The 23,668-nt window shown below is 54.8% G+C and overlaps 4 protein-coding genes and 5 pseudogenes across 4 annotated transcripts, besides 9 other annotated features; all 9 read right to left on the bottom strand.

The window, feature by feature from the left end:
• Window positions 1-6,255: part of a sequence feature (areas not merged during assembly with more than two copies in the genome that could not be assigned to a particular haplotype) that runs on past the window's edge.
• Tc00.1047053511183.590 (mucin TcMUCII, putative) lies at window positions 324-944 on the bottom strand (the record flags this gene model as incomplete). The annotated part of the gene is made up of 1 exon (XM_816822.1): window positions 324-944. One exon carries the CDS (start codon window positions 942-944, stop codon window positions 324-326), a length of 621 nt encoding a protein of 206 aa, XP_821915.1.
• Window positions 436-544: a microsatellite.
• Tc00.1047053511183.581 lies at window positions 1,635-2,510 on the bottom strand (annotated as a pseudogene).
• On the bottom strand, window positions 2,838-4,760 carry Tc00.1047053511183.570 (annotated as a pseudogene).
• Tc00.1047053511183.565 lies at window positions 5,830-6,954 on the bottom strand (annotated as a pseudogene).
• Window positions 6,256-6,397: a sequence feature (heterozygous, non-Esmeraldo-like haplotype).
• Window positions 6,398-7,181: a sequence feature (areas merged during assembly that could not be assigned to a particular haplotype. This can correspond to areas where the two haplotypes were merged or to regions with more than two copies in the genome that were merged during assembly.).
• Window positions 7,182-7,668: a sequence feature (heterozygous, Esmeraldo-like haplotype).
• Tc00.1047053511183.560 (mucin-associated surface protein (MASP), putative) lies at window positions 7,566-8,519 on the bottom strand (the record flags this gene model as incomplete). Its single annotated transcript, XM_816821.1, has 1 exon — window positions 7,566-8,519. One exon carries the CDS (start codon window positions 8,517-8,519, stop codon window positions 7,566-7,568), a length of 954 nt encoding a protein of 317 aa, XP_821914.1.
• Window positions 7,669-10,487: a sequence feature (areas not merged during assembly with more than two copies in the genome that could not be assigned to a particular haplotype).
• Window positions 8,922-9,563, bottom strand: Tc00.1047053511183.550 (mucin TcMUCII, putative; the record flags this gene model as incomplete). The annotated part of the gene is made up of 1 exon (XM_816820.1): window positions 8,922-9,563. One exon carries the CDS (start codon window positions 9,561-9,563, stop codon window positions 8,922-8,924), a length of 642 nt encoding a protein of 213 aa, XP_821913.1.
• Tc00.1047053511183.530 (mucin-associated surface protein (MASP), putative) lies at window positions 10,052-11,161 on the bottom strand (the record flags this gene model as incomplete). The annotated part of the gene is made up of 1 exon (XM_816819.1): window positions 10,052-11,161. The coding sequence occupies one exon, from the start codon at window positions 11,159-11,161 to the stop codon at window positions 10,052-10,054; it is 1,110 nt and encodes a 369-aa protein (XP_821912.1).
• Window positions 10,488-11,418: a sequence feature (heterozygous, non-Esmeraldo-like haplotype).
• Window positions 11,419-23,668: part of a sequence feature (areas not merged during assembly with more than two copies in the genome that could not be assigned to a particular haplotype) that runs on past the window's edge.
• Window positions 12,043-13,302, bottom strand: Tc00.1047053511183.505 (annotated as a pseudogene).
• Window positions 13,385-18,123: a mobile genetic element.
• On the bottom strand, window positions 19,107-22,367 carry Tc00.1047053511183.480 (annotated as a pseudogene).

Genomic DNA, 23,668 nt, shown 5'->3' with positions numbered 1-23,668 from the left:
AGCAAAGAAAAGTAAACAAGCAGCAGTAAAGCAAAACAGTAAAAACACAAAAATCTGCACCCAAGTGGCACCAGTGCGCATGCACCCATCCTCAACAGTGCATCCACGCAAAAAGTCGTGTGCGTCTCGTGCATATGAGTGTGTCTGGGATGCGTTCAACGTGGCGGATGTGGAAAGCAACGCGGAGCACGCAGCAGGGCAGCGGAAGCAAGCAAAGCAAAGAACAATCATCGTAATTACTCTTACTTCATACATAGGACCACAGTAGACGCACACATGTCCCCGTGGTTGAGTGCTGGCACGCACAGCCCGCATACACCTCTTCAGCCCAGAGTGGTGTACGCCAGCGCGGATGCGGCGAGCAGCAGCGGGGCACACACCCACGCAGCGCTGCCGAGGCTGCCGTCGATTTCGCGAAGACGTGACGGTGCGCGGGTGGTCGTCGTGGTTGGCGCCTCTGTGGTCTTAGTGCTTGGTGCCTTTGTCGTAGTCGTAGTTGGTGCCTTTGTGGTTGTGGTCGTCATGGTCTTCGTATTTGCTGTCGGGAGGTTAACCTCTTCATTGGGTCTTAAAACTTCCGGATTCTGCTCTGAACTCTTTACCACCGACTTACTGGAATTCTCCGTTGAAGCTCTAGATTTAGTGTCCACACCTTCCGACTCTGCCTGTTCAGTCGTGTCTTCTTCATTTTCTGTATCGGAAGACGCACGCGGTTTTCCTTCCTTAACGGCCTTGACTGGTTGATCTGCCCCATCGACAGCAACATCTTGCTGGTCTGCAGGGATACTTAAATCCGGAGACTTGATCCCTAGACTTGTCCCCTGTGGCGGTTTGAGCGGTTCACCTGTGACAACATGCTCCGCAACAACCGATGCCGTGCAGACACACGAGCAGCAGCACAGGGGAAGCACCAACAGGGCGCACAGCAGACGGCACGTCGTCATCACCGCGAGTGTGGTCGTTCAGTGGTGTGGAGCTGATCTGCGCAGTGAGAGAAATGGAGAGCAGCAGGGGAGACGAGAGGTGCGGCAGACACACACAGAGGGCACACCACATGGGGAGAGGGCAGCAGCCAGGCATGCACCGTACGCCGCACACCACGCACGACACACACTCCAATCCACGGCAACACGCACACACACACACAGCCCTGCCGCAACACCAACTCACAGATGGAAGAGGGAGAAGCAAACAGAAGCGGCACACAAGGCTCCACCGCATGTACATACGGCGAGAGCGGTCCGTCGTGTCGGCACCCCTCACGGAGGGTACGCACACACACAAGAAGTTGCAGCGCCCACAGCAACACAACAGCAAAGCTATAATAAAAAAAGAGAGATCCCCAAGCAATACGTGGATTGTTGGTCCACGGGAAGTGCAGTCAATATTCACCACGATAAAAACAATTCAGTTGCCCTTTGCCCTCGTTGATATTCAGCGTAAACAACTTATTTCATGCAGCCCCGGTCACCACCGCAGCTGCTGACGCACGCGCGACAAGAAGATGCAAAGGATGGGAGATAGTGTGGGAGACCGCGGTGCTGCTGTCGGTGTCGGCGGTGGTCGCTGTTCATTTTTCACTAGTGATGACGACTGTTATTGTAATTCTTCCGGTTGTTTGGCTGCAAGTGATGTGTCAGGACAACTGGTGTCCTGACACTCCGTTGAAGCCTTCTCTGCCCCGTCCATGTGTGTGTTCGCTGGTGATGTGGTTGGGGTAGGCGAGACGCTGACAGGGCTGCCAGCAACATCTGACTGAACTTGGTCCGCCGTGTGCTCGTCCCCAGTCCCACTGCACCCGCTGTTGGGGCGGTGCGGCAGTCATGCCAGAAGCACCAGCAGTGGGCTGGGGTGTCAGCCACATCATTGAATGGATGTGTCCGCAAGCGATAGGAACGTGCATCAACAGGGGAGTGTACACCGACGCTCGGGGGTGGGGGAACAGTGGCGCCAAACAGAACAGTGCGTGTCACCCCGGAAAATCCGCAAGGCGTATTGGCGCGGGCTGCGTCGTGGTGTTGCCGCAAGACGTCGCGGAGCAGCATGCGGCTGCGTTACTGCCGTGGCGACGAAAATGAATGGCGGTGCGGGTAGCGTCCTTTTCTCACGTCCCCCCTTCTACTGCTTGCGGTGAAACCGTTGCCCGCGGCCATTTGATTCCGCCTGAAAGGCCAATTGGAAAATGTTCTTTCCGGTGGATGTATTGTACTCGCATGTGGTCACGGTAGCCCGCAATGTCTCCAGCGGATCCACCCGCGATGCACGGTCAACGCAATCCACGTCGACTCGTTGTGCGCCATCCAACACCATCGTTTCCTTGGAGCTATGAACAACACCGGGCACACACTCCTTTGCGGCCGTCCACGGCATGCACCGCGGCGAGGATCCAAAGAACGTTCAATTCCTTTTGTGCCCAGAGTCATGGAACTGCCACCGTTAGGCGCGTCGCGGCGAGGGCAACAAGAACCCGCTGCAGCGCTCACGAATGCCCCAACGAGAAAAGCCAGCATCGGTGGATGAACACCGAAACCGTGGGTGCATGCTCCACAAATGCCCTCCCTTCTTATCCTCTTCGTTGTAGTAAAATGACTTGCGACCGCAAACGCAGGCAAAAAAAAGCAAAATGCGAGCAGCGCAGCCGTTGAAACACAAACACGTGCATCGTATGAAACAATTTATGGAAGGAAACAAAATGTAGGAAGAAGCGCACACAATCCCCATGGACACCTGCAATTGCTTGTGTTTGTGTATTTCCCACTCTTTGGCCCCCGATGCGTTCCTGTGCGTGTCCGGCCCGTGAGTCCCACAGCCGTGGGGTGCCAAGTCCCTGGAAAAACTCACACCTCAGGACACGGCAGTAGGGTTCCCCCAATGACCACCTCACGGCCGTACCTTTTGGATATCTCACGGACCGAGTGCCTCTCGCAGCAGGTTACACCACCCAAAACAAAGAGCACAATGCGCTGAGGAGTTGTGGGGACAATCGTCCCACCACCGCCACCCAGATGAGGATAATTCTCCCCCTTGCCACCACACCCTTGAAATGTCCCGGCGTTATTTCCGGCTGCTCCACTGTTTTGGGCACAGCTCTCGCCATTTGGCCTCATCGCATGATCGCGCTGAATCGACGCCAACGAAAGCCCAACCCGAAGCGTCCTCTTCCTGTTCGCCGTCTCCATAATCATGCAGGCCTGATTCAGAAACGGATCCCCGTCCTTCGCGGCGTTGCCTGCGGAAGTACTCGTTCTCCGTTCGCTGTGCGCCGACGCCGTGCTGTATCGTTGCACGCTCCCGGCCCTCCTCGTCAGATGCTCGAGGGTCGCAAACAAATGGGCGTCGGGCATCAGTCCGCCGTCTTGGATCAGCTGCTGCTTCTTGGCCTCCGTCAACTCGTCGGTGTTGCTCGCAGCCAAAAGCAACAGGAGAATACGCAGTCGCACTGGCCGGGGCATTGCGGCATCCCTCGCCAGGCGCCGCACGCTGCTGAGGCTTGTCATAAAGAGCTCGTGCCCGGCGGTAATGTTTTGCTCCACTTCCCACACCTCCGCCAGTCGCTTCTCCCGGTACTGTGCCACAAGCCTCGCGCAAATGTCGATGTGCAGCGACAGTCTGGCCTGCCTCACCCGAAGCTCCGGCGGAGCCCGCACCGCTCTGCTCAACCCCGCAAGATTGGCCTTCGGCTCTGCGTCCCGCGCCAAGTCCAGGGTTATACGCGTGGAGTTTTTTCAGCGCCACCAAAAGCTCCTCCACGCACCGCGCAAGAAAATAATGACGGTACGAGCGCCAGTACGCATCCTCTTCGTCCATCAATTACTGCCGCTTTGAGTCCGCCCCAGATGATTCCTACAGGTCTGCTCATGCACTTTATTCTCCAGCGGCATCAGGTCATCAAGCAGACACCGACATGTGCGTTGGTGCATCAGCGGCGTCACCGTGGCACAGCCCCAATCAACGATGATCCGCACCGGGTTGCTGCAGCTGTCGGCGCCCCTAGGTGAAATCCGGTTCGTCGTGGCATTGCCTGGCGAGCCCTCAAAGAAATTACTAGCAAACCCATGGCAGATGCTGCATCTGTTTTGGTAGAAAATGACGGGCACACTGTTGTTCATGGCGTGAAAAGCCGCCACAGGACGTGACGCCGCAACGTCCAATACGGGCTCTCAAGTCGGTGGCGACAGCGGCGACAACAGCTGAGGTAACCCATTCTGCATATTTGGGTGGAAAACAAGCGCCTCAGTGGCGGTGAAGTCTAACATCATTTCCTTGAATCGCATCACCCTCGGCGCTATCCGAGACCGCGGGAGTTGCTGAGGACTGCGATGCGGGGCGCACCCCAGCGCAAAGATGTGTACATCCCTGTACGGGACCTTCGCCATCCAATCCTCAACCACGCAGCTCACACACGCATCCTCCACGGCAAAAAAGTAGGGCGTGAAGCTACTCATAATCGGCTGCCGCGGCGCCATGAGGTCCTCGAGCAGCGTCACGCCGCGCTCCATGAGGTCATGAAGACGCAGTGAGCAGTTTAGCACAGCCGCAGCATGGGCATCGCAGAAAAAAACTTTGGACGATCCATGAACGGCGTCGAGCATCTGGTGAAAGATATAATCCCGCACACAACCAAAAACGCCATTGCTGGGCTCACGCGGCTGCCCGCTTCCGTCGGCCTTGATCGCACCAACCCACCCTGCACAATATGTCAAGTAGAAGTCACACAGACAATGTGCTTGAATATATGCGTGCGTCTTGTGCGTGCGCATTCCACTCGCACCGGTGTGTGTATGTGTGCCTCAAAAAATCTGACAAACACACAAGCAATACTATAGGAACATATGTTGTCCCCTCATCGGCAACAAACACAAAAGGAGCAGTGCGCATCGCAAATACAACCAATTACAAACACAAATTCAAACGGAGTGCATACAGCACATCCATATAGAGAAAGGGACCCATTGAAATGGATATTTTCCTATTGGGCATCCAATGCTGAGTGCGAGCCACGCAGGAGGAAGCGCCGTCGCCTCGCCTCGCAGCGCAACGCCGTCCACACAGCAACTCGATAGAGCGTTGCCACGGCGGTAGCAGAAGCAAGCAGAAGAAGCAGCGGACAGGGACAAGCAGCAGCAGCTGTCTCATCACCGGGATTCGGAGGCGAGGTCTGCTTGCCTTCCGTCTCGCTGCTTCAGTCCCTGCCGCCGAGAGGAGATTCTTGCGGTCTGTCGGGGCATCCTGGATGAATCCACTTCTCCTCTGGCAATGGATTCAACTGAAAAGCAGCTGAGTAAACATTCTTCGATGGGGTTCCACGGCCAGTCCCAATGCTCTCCGCAACAGCGACGGATGCCCCCTGGCAATCCTTGTTCAGTGGATGCCGGTGAGACCGTCCTGCACCACGCCCTCTTCTCACCGTCCCACGGAACCACCAAAAGTATGCTGCCGCCGGTGACGGATATCCTGCACACCCCCGCGTGGTCACGGCAAACGACGTTTCCCTCATCGTAGAGCCGAGTGGCCCACTTAATCGTCGCTCCGTCCGTGCATGGGGCCCAACGAACGTTACCCTTTTCAGTCACTCTCAGACGCACCTGTATGCAGAGACACTTCAATGCCGCATGCATGGCAGCAGCACTCAGACGTGTCTCCTCCGGCTCCCTCGCATTCTTCGTGTTGGCGGGAAGCGTTTTCAGAGGCCACGAAGAGGGCTCATCCCCAGGCACCGCAGACGAATATTCTCCCCTCCAAATAACACCCTCAATATCCCTCACATCCAGTGCGGAATCAGTGACGGGGCAACTGTCCATCGGGCGCTTTGCTTACATTTCATGAATACTACACCGAAGGCCAACCTCTGAAATACCGATCCGACGCGCAGCATTTGAGGAGAACGCCCACTTCGCAAAGCATTTGGCGATATTCACTGATTTCCAATGCGGGGCGCCTCCTCTGCAGCAGCTCACAGACCGCATTCCTGTACCAACGCATCGGCTCCACCATCTCCCGCTTCACCCTCATGCAGCCCAGGTCAGCCGATGCAGCCAGCGTCAGCTCCGTGCAGCAGCCGGCACCCCCAATCAAAAACATCCACTCATCCTACGCGTGGCGCTGCGATAAGCGCGACTCCAGCGTCCTCCTGTCCCCATCGCCATCCTGCAGCTCCATGCCATCAATGACGTCGCAGTCGTGGTGCTCCCTCGCTGCCAGCACGGCGGTCGTCGAGTCCACCACCACCGACAGCGCTCTGCCACGCACCGGTAACATTCCTCACCATGCTGCGGCTGGTCATGTGCGAGCAGGCAAACCCTACAGCATGGGGTATCACGCGCGCGGCAATGCGGACGAGAACGCGTCCATAAAAGAAAACTGCCGGGGCAATGTTCATGGCGCCAGTGACGGGACGGCCATCCTCCAGCATGGCGCACCGCAGTGACCACACACCACCAGCGCCGCAGCCACGCACAGCACCATGCCAGCATCGGCAACACCAGCGGAACAATGCCCAGCAGGCACCGTGAACCGACTGCAAACGCTGCCCGCGGCAAATGGGGGCGCAATCAAAGGACCCTCCAGTGGCTGGACGAGCAGACGATCCGCATGCAGTTGGACAGCAGCGGGGATAGCCTCCTCGGCAAAGATGTTGCCGCGCACAGAGGAAGGAACACCATCCTAACAACCTCGATTCTCATCCAATGAATGCATTGCGTGAGACCACTGTGAGAGGCAACACTTCCTGGTATCATTCAATTCCCTTGTGGACACATTGATGCGGATGGGTGCCCATAGGTTCCTACAAACGACGATTTACACCTGCGATGCACCCTGCGCTCTGAGATGCATTTTCACCACCGTAGTCGGGATCGACCTCGCGCCGTCGGTACGCACCAAATCGTCAAGAAATCAGTAATCCTTCAGAGTGACAGCAACGCAACCGCTGGAAAATCACATAGCATGCATCATCACAAGCAGAAGTGCTGCAGTCAAATGTGGAAAGTAATGGGTCAACTGCCGCGTGGCCTAATTGGAAAAACAAAAAAAAAAAACGTGGTGACCTGAAAAAAATGCGAGAGGTCGACAATTTTTCAATAAAAAAAACGGCAAGAAAATATAAAAAAGAAGATTCAAATGTCCGCAGTCAAAGCAACCAAAAAAATCATAAAAGCGCAACGGATACACCCAACCACAACGCAACCAAAGCAATAAAAGATAATGGAAAACAAAAAGCCGAAGCGTGGGGCGACCAGCACACACACTCTCATTGCTCCCGTAAAGCAAAACACACACACAGAGGGAGAGAGAGAGAGGTCGCCCACTCAATGCAATAAAAACAAAACAGAAACAGTTACGGTGCTCCGTCCATGCAGCCAGGCAGGACGGCAGCGGTGCGTGTCGTGCAAAAGAGAGCACCAACGGGCCTGCATGGGTGTGCATGCATATATACAATGGGCACATTATTGTGTGTGCCTCGTGGGGTGAGGTGAGGGCGAGAGTCCATGCAAGGGGACACACACACACAGAGAAAGAAGGACGCGTGTGTGTGCGGGCGGTGCACGGCTCTCTCTCCCTCACTCTCACGCGGCCACCACCGCAGCAGCAGCCGCACACGCAACAACAAGAAGAAGAAGCGAAAGAGGGGAGGTGGTGTGGGAGACCGCGGTGCTGCCGTCACTGTCGTCAGGCTTCGCCGTGACAGTTTTTATACCCGCAACTTGGACCGGTGTTTCCTTCGAATTATTGCCTTTGTTTTCATCGTGGTTTTCCTCTGTCTCGGAAACATCGGACTCCGGTGCATTGTTCGGAGTATCTTCTCCAGTGCCCTTGTCCGTTTCGTTATCATCATCATCGCTGGCTTGCGGAGGTGTTTTTGTGGTTGCTTCGGTCTGACCGTTAGATGCTTCATTTTGTTTGGTGTCTGCGGTGGTGACAATGTCCTCTTCTGCCAAATCTTTGGTTGTCTTCATGCTCTCTGAGGTTTCTTCTGAATTTGGCCCCGGCATGTCATCTGCACCGTCATGTTGTCCTTCCACAGGCAGTGATGGTGGTGGATCTGTTGGTTTTGCCGTTGATGCTCCCGGTGGTGCTGCCGCTGGTGCTCTCAAACTTCTTTCCTTTCCCGGTACTTCTGGAACTGATAGTCCCACTGTAGCTTCCGCATCAGGCAACGGGTTCTGTTGCTGTTTTGGGCATTCACCAGCATGATTTGGTTCTCCAGCATACTCTTTGCAAATAACCCCAACATTAGCGTCTTTATTTTCCATGACAGTCTTACCGTAAACATCGTAGCAAAGCTCCCTCATCGCATTATGAACACAACACTTCACAGCTGACTCATCAAAATTCGTTTCTGTAGCATTTTCCGCCTTGCACTCGTTCTTTAGCAGTTCATGCCAATTTAGGAACATATACTCCGACCAAGCACTTTGGACAGTGGTAGCACCAGGCAACGACGACGCCACCACCGCAGCACCACACCACAGCACGCAGAGGGCACACACCAGCAGCACACGGCCAGCCATCATCGCCATCACTCCTGTCACTTGCGTGCAGCCTCCAGCACAAACTAACATCACGTCAACGCAGAGTGAAAGCAAAGGAAAGAGACACGGCACAGTAAAAAACACCAGAAGCAGTACGCGTTTCATGAGAAATATTGAACCAATGAAAATGCAAAAAACGCACAGCGACCTGCAACAATTTAACAACAAAAAAAAACACACTCAAGACTCCGCTGCGCATGCATATGAGTGTGTCTGGGACGCGTTCAACGTGGCGGATGTGGGAAGCAACGCGGAGCGCGCAGCAGGGCAGCGGAAGCAAACAAAGCAAAAAACAATCAGCGTAATTACTCTTACTTCATACATCGGACCACAGTAGACGTACACATGTCCCCGTGGCTGAGTGCTGGCACGCACAGCCCATGCTCCCTTTCAGCCCACAGCGGTGTACGCCAGCGCGGATACTGCGAGCAGCAGCGGGGCACACACCCACGCAGAGCTGCCGAGGCTGCCGTCGATTTCGCGGAGACGTGACGGTGCGCGGGTGGTCGTGGTGGTTGACGCCTCTGTAGTCGTAGTGGTACTTGGTGCCTGTGTTGCAGCGGTCGTGGAAGTAGTTGGCGCCTTCGTCGTCGTCGTGGACGTCGTGGAAGTAGTTGCTTTTATTTCCTTATCGGCTTTTTTCCCATCCTGTCCCTCAACAGCCGTACCTGATACCTGTATCGAACCGGGCTTTTCGTTTAAAACCTGTCCTGCACCGGACGCCGCACTTCCCGACTGTAACGCAGCAGCCTCTGTATTTGGTTTCTGTACCTCTACAGTGTTCTCTTGTCTCTTTAGAGGAGTCGAGCCCCCATTTCGTAACCCTTCCTCAACGCTCCTACTATCTGCCAGTTCCGCACCATTGTCCGTCTGTGAATCCTGTCCATTATCGGGATTATCTCGCGCTTTTGACTGAGGGGGCGACATGCCCGAGCCGGCGGAAATGTCTCCAACAGTCTCTGCCGCGCACACGGACGGGCAGCAGCACAGGGCAAGCACCAACAGGGCGCACAGCAGACGGCACGTCATCATCACCGCGAGTGTGGTCGTTCAGTGGTGTGGAGCTGATCTGCGCAGTGAGGGACATGGAGAGCAACAGGGGAGACGAGAGGTGCGGCAGACACACACAGAGGGCACACCACATGAGGAGAGGGCAGCAGCCAGGCATGCACCGTACGCCGCACACCACGCACGACACACACTCCAATCCACGGCAGCAACACACACACACACAGCCCTGCCGCAACACCAACACACAGATGGAAGAGGGAGAAGCAAACAGGAGCGGCACACAAGGCTCCACCGCATGCACACACGGCGAGAGCGGTCCGTCGTGTCGGCACCCCTCACGGAGGGTACGCACACACACAAGAGGAGGTGCAGCGCCCACAGCAACACAACAGCAAAGCTATAATAAAAAAAGAGATATCTCCGCACACCACGCGAATTGTTGGTCCACGGGAAGTGCGGCCAATATCTAGCACAAAAACACTTCAGTTGCCTTCAGCCTTCGTTCACATTCAGCGCACAACACTCCATGCAGGCACAGCCATCACCGCAGCAGCCGCACACGCAACAACAAAAAGAAGCGAAAGAGGGGAGGTGATGTGGGAGACCGCGGTGCTGCCGTCACTGTCGCCAGGCTTAGATGTAACATTCTTTTGAGTGGTGATCGTTTTTGCTGTTTGTGGTGCAGTTTCATTTGCTGTGGGAGCATCCTCGGTATTTCCATCTTCGTGCCCGTATTGTGGTTCTTTGTTGTTAGGCCGTTGATCACTGTTATCAACCTTGTCCTCCTTTTTCTGGGCTCCATCACTGCCACTTGTAGATACCAATGGTGCTGGTGTTTCTGCTGGATGACTTGTAGGTCCATCTTTCATCGAACCTGGTGTTTCTGAGTCTTCTCTGTGTTGGTTTGGCTCACCATTCCCTGATGATTTTTCCGGTGCTCCAGGCGCCGTTTTACTGTGTGACGGTGAGGTCGTGCTTGTTCTCTCAGTTGCATGCTGCGAGCCTGTTAGTGCTGGTGAGTTTGTTTCTTCTGCTGAAACGGTCATCGCTGGTGATGGCTCTGCTGGTGGTAATACGTGATTGACTTGTGGTACTGGGGGGACTGAGGAGTCGCTGCTGTCAGGGGATAACCCGGCATTCTGGTCGGTATCCTCTTTTCCCCCGTTCGCAGTTCCACCGCCACCACCATTAGTGATAACCTCTTTTTCTGGTGTGCCGAGCAACCGTTCTTGCGGAAGGAAATCAAGTGCTTCTGCTGGATTCACTTTAGTCGGCGATGCATCTTGAGGCGGTGATTGTGACTCTTCCTGTTTTCCGTTGGAGGTTCTTTTTTCCGGGCGTAAATGTTCCTCAGAGAGACTTGAAACACCATCCGGACCAATACGAACAGTTGGTGATTCTTCCCCGGACGCAGCAACCAAAGGTTCACTTTTACTTTCATGAGAAATATCAGCCTTTTTACCTCCACTGCCACCATGACTCCCATCTGCGAGAGGAGATTGCCCACCACCAGGATCGCCGGAAGTTACGGGACCAACAACATCACCATCGGCAGCACCGCACCACAGCACGCAGAGGGCACACACCAGCAGCACACGGCCAGTCATCATCATCGCCATCACTCCTGTCAGTTGCGTGCAGCCTTCAGCACAAACTAGCTCCCCGTCAACGCAGAGTGAAGGCAAAGGAAAGAGAGACATGTCACACAGTGACACGCACCGTCCCATCCAGCAATGAGAGTCACGCACCACAACAATTAGTTGGGCGCGGTTCACCAACAATCAAAACAAAAGAAGAGCGCTCCTCGCCTTGCACCGTTCCTCACACTCCCACAGTCACTGTTGCTGTTATTCCCTCTCCTCAGGCCCTCACAGGCACGCCACGCTCACTTCAACACGCGCCCCTCCACCACACGCAGCCGTCATGCGCTCCCGCTGCGCCGCAACGTCCGCCACCTCCTCCCTCAGTCCAGCAGCTCCGTGTCCTCCACGTCCCTCACAATCGCCGGCATGCCCCGGCCGCGCAACACACACAGCACCACAACGTCGTGCCGCCTCTCCTCCACAATCATGAGCGCTACGCCCAACGCGTACTGGTGCACGTGCTCCATGCACTGCGACCACACGCGGACCAGGTTGGCCGTCATGCGCCGCATCTTGTCGTCCTTGTAATTGAAGCGGACTTTCACATCCTCTCAATCCACGGCCTGCTGCTGCAAGAGACTGCCGAGTGGTGCCACGTGTGGAAGAAGAAAATGTGCGGAAACAACGGCCACCCTCACTCCATCACACATCCCCACTTCCCTCCACTGTCCCACACACAAGGGCGGTGTGATGGGGAAGAGATGCCCGCAGCACAGTGCATACACAAGGGCACACGCAATAGCAACGCCATCCACGCCGCACCGCAAGATAGAACCATGCGCACAGTACACACGCCGCCGCAACGAATTGGGTTTATCGAATTACATACCGCAGTCCCCCAATTCTGTCTTCCGCTTTGAAGCATTGTCCACGTCAACCGGTCCAACAGAAAAAGTGCGGTTGTTGTCCGTGACCCAAAGGCAGAGCGCAGTGGCCCTTTCCTTCCCCGAGGCATGCCCTCTCTGAGTGCACAGCATGATCTTCCTTCCCTCAATGGTCGCGGTCATGAGGGCATCCACACGCAGGTTTTCCTTCTGAGGGACTCCTGATCGTGCGTTGACCCACACGGCTGAGAGTGCCCCAATGGCCTCCGTCCACGCTGTCCCCATGCCACGCGACCCGTACACCCTCCGGCCATTCTCGCAGTCAACAATCATGAGAAGTGATCCCTCCCACTCGGTGACGCGGGGTTAAGGCATTCCGCAGGGGAAGTGTCCTCAGAGAGCGACCAGGTACTGCCGTTGTCCGTCGAGTAAATGATCATGGAGCAAACGTATTCTGCCTCATCCTTCGCCATCAGAGGAAACACAAACGTGCCATCCATCATCACAACACCTGAGCCACCAGAAGCAATGAACTCCGTCCAGTCACCTTCGTGGGAAGCAGAAGAGATCCGTTCCGGGAGTGGTTTGGGGTCGCCCCATTCGATCCGTCCACTCCGCTTGCCACCCGTGGGATTCGTGACATCACCCACAACCAGTTTCAGCTCCAAGCCGCCCTCTCTCCAACACACACCTTCGTAGGACACATCAGAGCCTCCCGCAGGAGAAAACACTCCGTTGCCCTTCATGATTGTTGTGCGTCGGAGCACAACACCCAAACTCTCCTCTCCCTCCGCTGCACCAAGCACAGTGTGTGCCCTCCATGCATCCTTTCATTGACCTCACCAACAACAGTGGACCAATCCCACGCAGAGTCAATGCACCTCGCAACAACGTCAAAAGAAAAGGGCTCACTTAGTTGACCACCTTGATATTCGGCATCCGTGTGACCCTCGGAAAAAGCAGCAATTACTCCACCAGCACTGACAGGAGAGGGTGAGGCAAACGAATCCCTCGTCGTAACTGGAACAATCCCATCCTTCGACTAAACCAGCGTCGTCTGCGGCACAAAAGGATCGACCCCCGCCCTGAATTTGACACCACAACGGATTGCACAGTGTTGCAGCACATCCCCATCACGACGAGGAGAAGCACCGCTGAAGTAATGACACGTCGGTACATGTGGGGCCTCTGCGGTTCACTCTCTCCTCCTTCCCTCCTCCTTCCGCTGGATCCGGCCACGCGGCGACGGTTTTCTGTGCGGGGTGCCTCCACTGCAGCAACACGTGAGAGCATATAAATATGTGTGTGTGGGCGGTGTGTGTGCTGTTGGTCCTTTCAAAGCCTCCGGATTTCACAGTGGCGATTGGCACTTGGTTTTTTTTTTTCTACTCTTACCAGCGCGTCTAGCTATACAATGCCATATGAGTGCCGAAGAGGTGGTCGAGCAACGACAAGAGCTTCCTGCTATGAGGCAGCTGCCATTGAGAGAACTCTCCGAGGCGAAGGTCCTGTTCAATGCCCAGCCGTTGACGCACAGCCAAGGTGCCTGGACATTCTAGAAGCAGATGGTGCAAGGTTTCCTGCGGGCCGATTGGCGTGCTTGTGGAAGCTGGCTGATCCTGCGGCAGCAGAGATCGCCTCCTGGCACTGCTGTTCCGATGCCGTGTGGCGTCTGGGTTGTGTGCGCAGCGACTTCTGTGCTGTGCGGTGCTTCTCCGTGTGGGGAAAACCATGTCACAGAAATCACATTTGAGCTCGGGAAGCGGTGGAGGATGTTCCGGATGAAATGACCGACAGTGACTGACGAGACCCGAGAATCCCGTCAATGTGGAATCACAGTGCGGACATTTCTCCTTCCGACGACGTGTGAGGGTCCGTCTGCTTACTGGAGAGACGTCTTCCTCCCTTGCCGACGGGGAACAGTGTCCGTCCCCGGTGCAGTTGGATCGTTGTTAGAGCGCATATATGCAGACTGTTCCGGTGGGATGTTGCAGAAACGGCATTGGTTCGTGCAATCTCTCACGGCCCAGTATTGTCGGCCCCAGAGCTCATATTCCCCGCACCTTGCCCTTGCGAGGTGAACCAGTTCCTGACGGTGTAGAACTTCCTGAGTGATCAGGTCCTTACCGCTGAGATCTGGTGGCCTTGTGCCGCAAAGCAAGTAGCGATGAGTGTCTTGACGAATGGTACTACGCCACTTGTTGGTGAGCTGGGTAGTAAAACATGTCAGCAGATCCGTATGCCATAAAGGTGCGATTCCTTGCTCCGTGTATTGTCCGGTTGCCATGGTCTGCGTCGCATACTGATCTGCAAGCTCGTTAGCATGTACTCCGCAATGTCCGTAACAAAACTGCAGGTGCACGGACCAGCCAGCACACGTCAGTGTTAAGAGACGCTGCCAGATCTGATCCTCCGTCCAGTCTATCTGACTGAGCGGGTCCTTGTTTAGAGCCGCTAGAAGAGACTGACTGTCCGTAACCACAAGCAGGGTTTTACGCCTGTGGCGGATACGAGGGATCATCAGCTTCTCTAGGGCTAGAAGCAGTGCACGGGATTCCGTCCTGTAGCTGCATGGGCGTGCACCGCAGTTTATGCTGGCCTTTTCTATTATCCCCGATGAGTTGAGGGATGAAAGCAGTATTCCAACCCCTGCTGACTTGGGAACGTCGACACCGCCATCGGTCGCAAGTATCCACGAACGATGGCTGTGCAGCGCCAGAGCCTCCTCGCTGACTCTGCGCTTTTCCCGTATCAGCTCCTCTTCGTCCGTTATTGAGAGGTCTATCGGAAGTTCCACACCGATGGTGACCCGGTGAGCGGAGGCCGCAAACCAGGGAGGAATGGAGCTGCGAAAGAACAGCTCTTCGCGTGGTAAGCTCTCGGTGATGCCATAGTCCTTTGTGTATGCGTCTACGAAGGCATATAGCTCGTCCCGAGGTAATGGCGAGATGCGGAAACCGGCGCGAGGCGGTGGCTCAGGCGGGGGTCTCCGCATCCAGTCCATCTGACATGCGCGCGTGTTCTCAAATATTGAGAGCCGCGCGCTCAGGCAAAGGACGTGGAGCGGCGGCATATTGGCCTCCAGCAGTGCGGATTCCGGGTCGACAGTGCTCGGAACTCCGCTGACAATGCGTGCCAGAGTTGCGTACGTCTTCTGCATCTCATTCTTCGCTGAATCCGTCGCTACTGCCCATATGAGCTCGCTGCCATAGCGTAATTTGGAAGCACCGTATCCAATGACGAACGTGCGTAGGTCATGTGGAGATGGTCCCGCCTCCTTGTGCGCTATGCAGCGTAGCTGCGATATCCGTTGCGAAGTGGCAGCGCATTGCTTGGTGGCCGCCACATTTAGCGTCAGTCGTGGATCGAGATCCATGCCGAGAAGCTTCGTAGTTCGCGATGCCCCCATGGTCATGACTGGGATTTGACATCCAGCCACTACCAGGGGCCACTTTCCTTCACGATCATAATCTGACTCCGTGTGCGTGGATAGTGTGAACCAAGCAGCTTCACACTTTGACGGGTTGATGGCCAGGCCGTTTTCCTGACTCCACGCATGCAGTCTTTCAAGAACCATGTTGGCAGTGGGAATGGCGTCTTCCCGGGAATGCCCCTTAACGATAATAGAGAGGTCGTCCGCATACATGTCTGCTGTGACACCCGCAAAGCTGTTCAGCAGATTGAGAAGTGGGTGTACGTAAAGGGAGAGCAAATACGGTCCCAGTACGGACCCCTGAGGAACTCCTTGCAGCATGGGACGCCGATCGCTGTGTCTTTGGCCAACTCGTGTCTTCGCGTAGCGACCACATAGAAAGTTTCTAAGCCACCTTCTACAATTCACCCCCGGAATATTAGCCAGCAAGCGACTGAGGACTCGATGATCTATGGAGTCAAAAGCCTTGCTGAAATCAACCAGCACCAGCAGGGTCCGATGGGGTCTGTAGTGGAGTTGATTGCCAATACCGCTCTTCTTGGGAAGGCTCACTTGGAAATAGTGATTTCTATTATGCTCCACTTCGTGTATCAGGTGTGCCAGCTGCATCGTCGTGGTACGCATACTACGATATGCATACTGGTGGGGGTGCGGCGTCCACACCCAAAGCAATCTCTTCAGTACCATTTTCTCAGCACCCTTACTCACAATGGAGGTAAGGCTGATGATTCGATATGACTCAAGCAGTTCCGGCGACTTACCGGGTTTTAAGAGTGGAACGATGGTAGCGCGTCTCCACTCAACCGGAATCGTACCGGTCGTCCAACTGTGGTTAATGCAACGAAGAAGGAATCGGAGGCCCTCTGACGAAATATGTCGCAGTGCCTCACTGTAGACTTCATCCGGTCCGGGGGCCTTGCCATACGGCGTATTACGTAGCGCAGCAAGCAGTTCCGTACGATTAAAAGGTGCATCAAGAGGGGAGTGAAGATGAGCAACTAAAACAGATGTGGTGGCAGCTTCGTTTTTATCCTGTGGCTCAGAACTAGATGAGAGTGAAGAACCTGAAGTAAATGTAGCGGCAGACTCGTTGTTGTTCTGCTGCCCAAAAAGAAAAGAAGCATTAATGTTCAAGGATGCACTCTGTCTGTTGATGCCTTTGGAAAACCTAACTGCCTTGTGAGAGGGGTGAAATGGAAAAAAGATGCGATTGAGAGCATTCGCTGCTCTCCTTGCTGTTTTATAAGTGTGTTGACCACCTCCTAATAACATTGATGTGGGAGATGGAAGTGATGCCTTTTTTCGTCCGGAAATGTATTTCCATGCGAGTGGCTCGCCTGGATTTAACTTGCTGATGCGGCGTAGATACGTGTTGCGCCAGCGCTCTCGGAGTAGAGGGAAGAATTGACTCCTTGTCCGTTGCATTTCTGCCTCATGGTCGGGCGTCGGTAACTGTAGATAGCGGGCCTTGCTGTCGGTAGCAATCCGCTCTGCCTCCATGAGAGTGTCGTCCCAAAGCCTGGGACCGTCCTTGTGCATGCCGCGGGGGCAATGTCGTCGATATGAAGTTATAAGCGCTCTCGTGAAAGCCTTAATGCCGGTGGACTGCTTTTTATGGTCATATGCCGGAAGTTGTGCGTCGAGGTCCTTGACGAATAAATCCCACTTGCACTTCCCCCAACTGTAGAAAAACTTAGGTGCCGAAGGTATGGTATCCTTAAATGCCTGATGCAGCGTAAATGTCAGCATATAATGATCACTAAGCGGCGACACGGAAGCTGACCAATCCGACACAGTCAAATGCTTTGACCATGCCAGATCGATACAGGATCGTTCTCTTGTGCCACGGGCATACGTGATCTCACCAGGGGTGTTAACCAAGGTGAGTCCCGCATTCGTGCACAGTTCTAAAAATTCTGCAGCAACCTCGCTTGGAGAAGTCTCCAAGAATGGCTCCCACTGTGGGTGATGCATGTTGAAATCCCCGCACAGCAGGAGCGGCGACGAGGCTGGAAGGCAGTTTACTAACCGCCTGAAGGATTGCGTTACTTGCGGTGGTGGTCTCATATAGGCACTCGCTACAATAAGATCACGGTTCTGGTCCAGAGCAACCTGGATCACCACCACTTCAAGGCTGGTGTCATGCTGGGGGATGGTGAGAGGTATACGCTTGGAGCGGAGAGTTTTCCGCACAAGCACCGCCACACCGCCTCCCTTGCCGATGCGCGACTGTGCATAGAGCACATAATCTCCAGTGTGCATGCTGGCGATCTGCTCCGACGACTTCCAAGTCTCCTGGATGGCTATTATGTCTGCTCCTTGCGCCATTAATGTTGCGAGTTTTGACGGCGTGAGGCAAGAAACGTTCATCTGGAGTACTGCTATGGGGCCTGGGTGCTGCTCAATGTCTCCGCTCAGCAGTAGCTTTTGTCGTTGCGCGTCACATACGGCACGCAAGCGGCATGTATAGCGCTGATAAGCGCCGATGGAATTCAGCAGCGGATAGAAATACCGCTCCGCGGGCAGCCATGTAAATGGCTCCATCTGGTGCCCTTCCGACCCGTAAAACTAAGTAACAACTACTCATCGGGTTTGAAGCATGAACAGCAGGCGCTTAGCTTCCTCTCTAGCAAAGATTACTAGACCCTGGCACCACGTTGAGGTGGCCGGCTGAGCCAGGGTTAGCGCTTGGTCGTAGCTTCCTTCCTAGCCTGAGTGTGTTTGTGTGCAAGAAATCAAATTAAAATATAAAAAGCATCAAAAATGAACGTGGCAAAGAAGTGGGTGGCGCCACCATTCACGGCGTAACACATCCGCTTCGTCGTAACCGCCACAGTAATTACTCTCACCGTCCACAACGGACCAAAAAATGTGAGGCCACACACAGAAGCAGAGAATTTGACGGTTGCGCACGGGCCAAGACGCCCTCCGGCAAACGGCACCAACCAACAGACAGAGAGGAGAAATTAAAGGCAAGCAGAATCCCAAGTGCTGCGGGATCCTTGCAAGCACCGCTCCCTCACTGTAGAACCTTTAAAGCGTTCCTCGCTGCAACATCCCCCACCACCCTCGACGTGTCGGTGGATTTTCCCATTCACCGGAAGAAAAACGGCGGGATGCTCCGGCAGTGGTCGAAGACACACAGAGCGCGCCGTCGACGCGATCAACGGGCGCGGACCCTCGTGAAGTGCGATCCCACAACCGCGATCCCTCCATCTACTCTCCTGGACGTGGAGGAGGCATGAAATGTCCTCCTCTCTACAGTAGTCCTGAAACGCAAAAAAAATCCACAGGAAATCCCGCGCAGCCACGGCCTCCTCAGCAGCCCGACAGTCCACGCCGCCGCACCGCTCCTCAAGAGGTCGCCAGGCCCGGTAAGGCAAGCAAAAGGAGAACAGCATTTTGGTCAGGGCGCTCAGAAAAGTGAGGCGCAGCGGTCGGGTAGGCGCGGCCCATCCACGTCCTCCCCTCAGCAGACCCACCACACAGTCGAATCACACACCCGAAAAGAGCCGTGGTGCCTAACAAAATAGCATGGTCAATAGCACCTCGTGCTCTCCTCAATGTGGTGTCGTGGCACACACGAGGCATCACAGGAAAGGGCAAATAATTGCATTCTATCGGCACAAGCACGGAAGTAAAGCGCGCATTCTTCCCCTGTGAACTTCAACCCAAATCGTCTCGGCCACAGAGTTTGTGTCGCCGACCCTCAGGAAGGGCTGATGCATCAACTGCCGCTGAACGATCCCCGGCGATGCAACAAAAAGAGCCACCGTCTCTCGAGGTTCGTCATCACCCATTCCTCCCATTGAAGGAAGGGAACGCAAAGTAACGCTGTAGACGTGTCTAGCCGACAGAAATGAAGGAAGTGACTCCAGCCGCGGAAAAAGTTGGACGGATCCTCCTCCCGAATCCTCCAAAGGGACTGGTCGTTCAGCTGCCGAGGTTGACGGCGCGGAGGACAACACCTTGAATGTATGGAGCACCGCAGCAACCTGAATATATTCTGCAATATCCGCGGCCAGTTCATGAAAGTACAAAGAAGGGACAGCAAATTCAAAGGGGCGTGTGAACCCGTCAGTGATCACCCGCGCCGGAGGATCGCCACCCCCACCCTCCAAGGGCACCTCAACGACGTCAAATATTTCCACCGCACGGCACCCACAACACAATCGCGTGGCATAATGCATCGCCTTGCAGCACCCCATGCAATGCGGCAATCGAAAACCGTCTCGAACACGGCGTGCGAAAAATATACCCCAAAAAAGAAGGCGCAGCAAATGCCCTCCACATCTCAGCAGTTCCAATCATCCAGTAAAAGGCAGGAGCACCAGACAGTACCCACGGACTCACCGAATATGGCGTCAAAAGGCAGCGAGATGTCAGACGCCGAGAGGCTCGCACTTCTTCCCCCGTGACACTTCCACGGATGAGTGCAAATGCCGTGCCCTGCGGCCTCTCGACCGCTTCGAGGCAACGTTGCGGCCACATGGCGACGGCTCAATGTGGCTGGCGATCAGATCCAGTCGTCGCGGCAAAACAGTACAGAGAGTAGGGTGGTGAGCCCGCACATTCGCCCCTTTGGTGCCTGCCTCCACCGCAAGAGTGAAACTCGTCCTCCCAACAGCCGCGCTTCGGGTGGCTGAAACACCTGCCCTCACACCGGCGATGACATCTGCAAGCGCCTGTAATTCCTCAACACCGCCCGTCAGAAAAAAACCAACCGGCACTCAAGCCCTGCAGCCACGCATCCCTCGTAGCCATTTGCAAACTCGTTGTCCTGCAGAAAAGCCTAAAAATAAATAACAAGAAGACCGCGCATTGCTGTGAAAGGACAAGAGCACGTTGCTTTCATCCTGCAACGGAGAACTATGCCTCCTGCGTAACGCGGCCACAAGTACGCGGTGCACCAACACCGAAGCGGTGGGCATGTTGCCCCATGACCCTCCCCTCCACAGGGGCCCAAGAGGTGCAACAGACCATCCTCTCACCAAAGAAAAAGCCCAATGGAGCGGGCACTGCAGTGTGCGGACCACCCAGCAGAAACACCCTCAGGGAAAGAATGTTCTTGAATGCCCTTCAGAAGGGGCCAGCGGGATGGCCGTGAAGCCAACAATCACCGGAGAGCCACCTGCTCTGCACGCATCCAATGACGCAATCGAGCGCGCAATCTTACAGGGCACATCAACCAGCCTGTTCTCGTCTCCGTCTGTGCGGGCACGACAGTCCTGCCATCATCCTTCGCCCTCACAAAGTATTCCACAGGGTCATTCGAGCCAGACACCACCACACGGCGATATGCCACCGGACGAGTGCTCTCCATACCGCACAAAATAAAATGTTCCCACGTCGAGGACCGCAGTGAAAACGAGCATAACGATGAGCAACACGAGGGTTGTCTGTGCCCTGACTCATCACAACACTCTGTCCTCCGTTGGCTCAGGCCTCTGCCACACGAAGAGGCACAGATGTAACATCATTTACACGCAACAGAGTGAAATACGCAAGAACAGATTCATGCAGGACGCAACAACCACCAGCCCACTCAGCAGCTGTTGTGGCAATATTCCGCGAAACATGATTCACGTCCACAGAGAACTTGTTGTCCAGTTGCACAAACAATTGATGGGTCAAGCAACGTGGGCCCATGAGCGACAACGCCAGTCGATATTAGGCCTTGGAGCCGCCAGTGAGAGCCATTGATTGGAACAAACACCAAAGCCACCAGCGGCCAAAAAGAGCTGCGACAAGGCACTCGTACTTCAATCAAAGAACGGATTCGTCTCGTCCAGGAAGAAAAAAGAATAAATAATATTTTTCCTCCTCACGGTGCCTTCCAGCAATAAAACACCATCATGCAATCCGCCCTATCGGCATTACTCAGGAGCACGAGGCCTCTGCAATGTGTAGAGGGCCATGCAATCAAGCGGATAAGAGACGCTCCACGGCGGCACTCAGACTCCTCCCAGGCAACGCATCAACCAACCGCGAGCAGCATGCCTCTTCATGGACTCTCCGTTTTGGTTCCAACCGAGACGGAAGGCTTTCGTCGCTCAGCACCAACCCCGCGTTGCGACGTGTCGTCAGATAAAACAAGTGAGGATGGCAGAGTGCATCATCGGGGAAATCGCCCTCAAATGTGGGAAACGGCATCGCACCCGCCGGAAACAGGTGCGCATGATGTCCCTCCACGTCAGCCGCGCAGCCTGCCAGATGAAGGAAAACTCGGTGAAACGGAAGTCAGCGCACTCACCTCCACCCCAGGCAGTTTTATCAGGATGGTCGAAACATCAATTCGGGGCTACACACTTCTTGAGGAATATCGTGACGCTCTGACACGTCCACGTGCATTTCCACACAACGTCCTACTTCCTTTTTCCCCCTCTGCATGCGTCCGCATCGTCTCTTAAGCCACACCCAGGACAGATTAGATAGCATGTGGCACCTGGTCAGCCAGCGCCGTTCCATTCCTTAAAGCAAGAAAGCTGAAAGCCTCAAAATCACTGGCCATCAATCAGTGATGCCGTTGGCACAGGACCTCCTCTGGCCAACGACACACACTTGTTCCGGAGTACATGTTTTCCCATGCCTCGCTGACGCCGCCCTCAGCATCCCCTACAGGTACACCGTGCATTCACTCCCAAAATACAGGTGTGGGCCACACCTCAAGAAAACTGCACAATGCGCCTGCAAACTGCTCGTTGAAAGTTGTCATTGTGTTGGGTGTCAGGGGCAACGCAATCACACGTCGCAGCTCCTCAGGAGATCAAGAAGGTGGCAACCATCATTCAACTGGGATGGGCTTCGCAAGCCCCTTGCGACTTTTGTCCGATGGGGTGCTTCAGTGCATATGAAACCTTGACCGCGGGACGGAATGCCTATGCGCTCTAAAAAATAAGCAGGAACTCACGGGAGAAGGATACATAATATAGCGGAAGCAAAATGCCACGAATAAAAAAGAACGGTGAAAAATTATATGGAGGGATATACATATGAAAATAGGCGTTGATCAATGTGTAGATATATCGATATGGGTATGAGCATAAAAACGATACTTTATTCATCGATGCATCTGTATAGATATGGATGTATCCCTTCGTTCCCCTAAAATTTGACAGATTGCTTGGTTTCCTGATTTATTGAATTGCCATTTTATTGGCTGCACATGTATGTAGATAGGCATTTAGATGTCAGTACTAATATCTATTCAGCGCTGTTGATATATATATTGCTACTATTCCTCGTGTCTTCTCAAATAAATACGAAGGCCCACACGCCAGCCACCATCGCAAAGCACGTCCGCCCAACGATCGAAGATGTGAAAGAGAGCCCGGCACCCGAAGTGGGAGCCGCAGCGGAGGCCGTGAAGCACACACCACCGCTACGCACCCGCCCCGGGGACAGTGCGGTGGCTCGATAATCCGTTGCCGCCAAGAATCAATAAAACAACAAATCACAGAACCAACCAAACATGGACGCCATAAATGAGAAAAGGAGAGGAGGGCAGCCTGCCAGGAGAAAATACGGCCTGCCGCATTTGCGAGGGGCCTCGTGCCCTCTCGCCGCGCGGAGATACTGATGGGACAAAGACCTTCCACTTCAAAGTGGAGACACACCAATATTTCCGTGAAGCACGACTTCCCCACTTCTCCAATGTCCGCTCCATGCTTTTTTCTGGGCGCCTGCAGAGCCGGGCAGCGGAGTAAATGCCGACCTGCCCCTCCGCACAGTTCCAGTCGGCCGGTTTTCACAATGCCCGGTCGATGCCCGTGGCGTGCCGTGCGGTAGCGGGTCAGTCAGGCATTGCTGTGGCGCTGACACCCGCATGCTGGACGGCGAAACTAAACTGGTGGGGATCCCATCGGGATTTCGTCGCCGGGCAACGTGCGCCTTCTCGGCGGCCTGACCCCTCTGCCGTCATGACATCGGCGACAGCGTGACGTTCACCAACGCATGTGTGTGCGTACCACTTTAGGCTCACGGTGCACTGTTTCTCGCTGGCATTCTCCTCCTGTGCAGAGGCGGGGTTTCTGTGTGGGTTTGATGTTCTTCATGCGGAGGTTCGAGCCTTGCAGCGCGTGGCTATTTAATCTCCATTTTTAGTGTCCGACTTTCTTTCTGTCAGGTGTTTGTGCCGTGTGTGGGTGGTCAACCCCCGGCACTGCCCGCCTGTCGCATCAAGGGCATTTACGAAGTGCTTCCTTCTTCGGTGCCGACCGTGGCTCT

This window comes from Trypanosoma cruzi, genomic scaffold, assembly GCF_000209065.1.
Source record: "Trypanosoma cruzi strain CL Brener 1047053517065 genomic scaffold, whole genome shotgun sequence".
Classification (NCBI taxonomy): Eukaryota; Euglenozoa; class Kinetoplastea; order Trypanosomatida; family Trypanosomatidae; genus Trypanosoma; species Trypanosoma cruzi.
The sequence above is the reverse complement of the archived record's forward strand: the minus strand, read 5'-3'. Positions and strand labels throughout refer to the sequence as shown.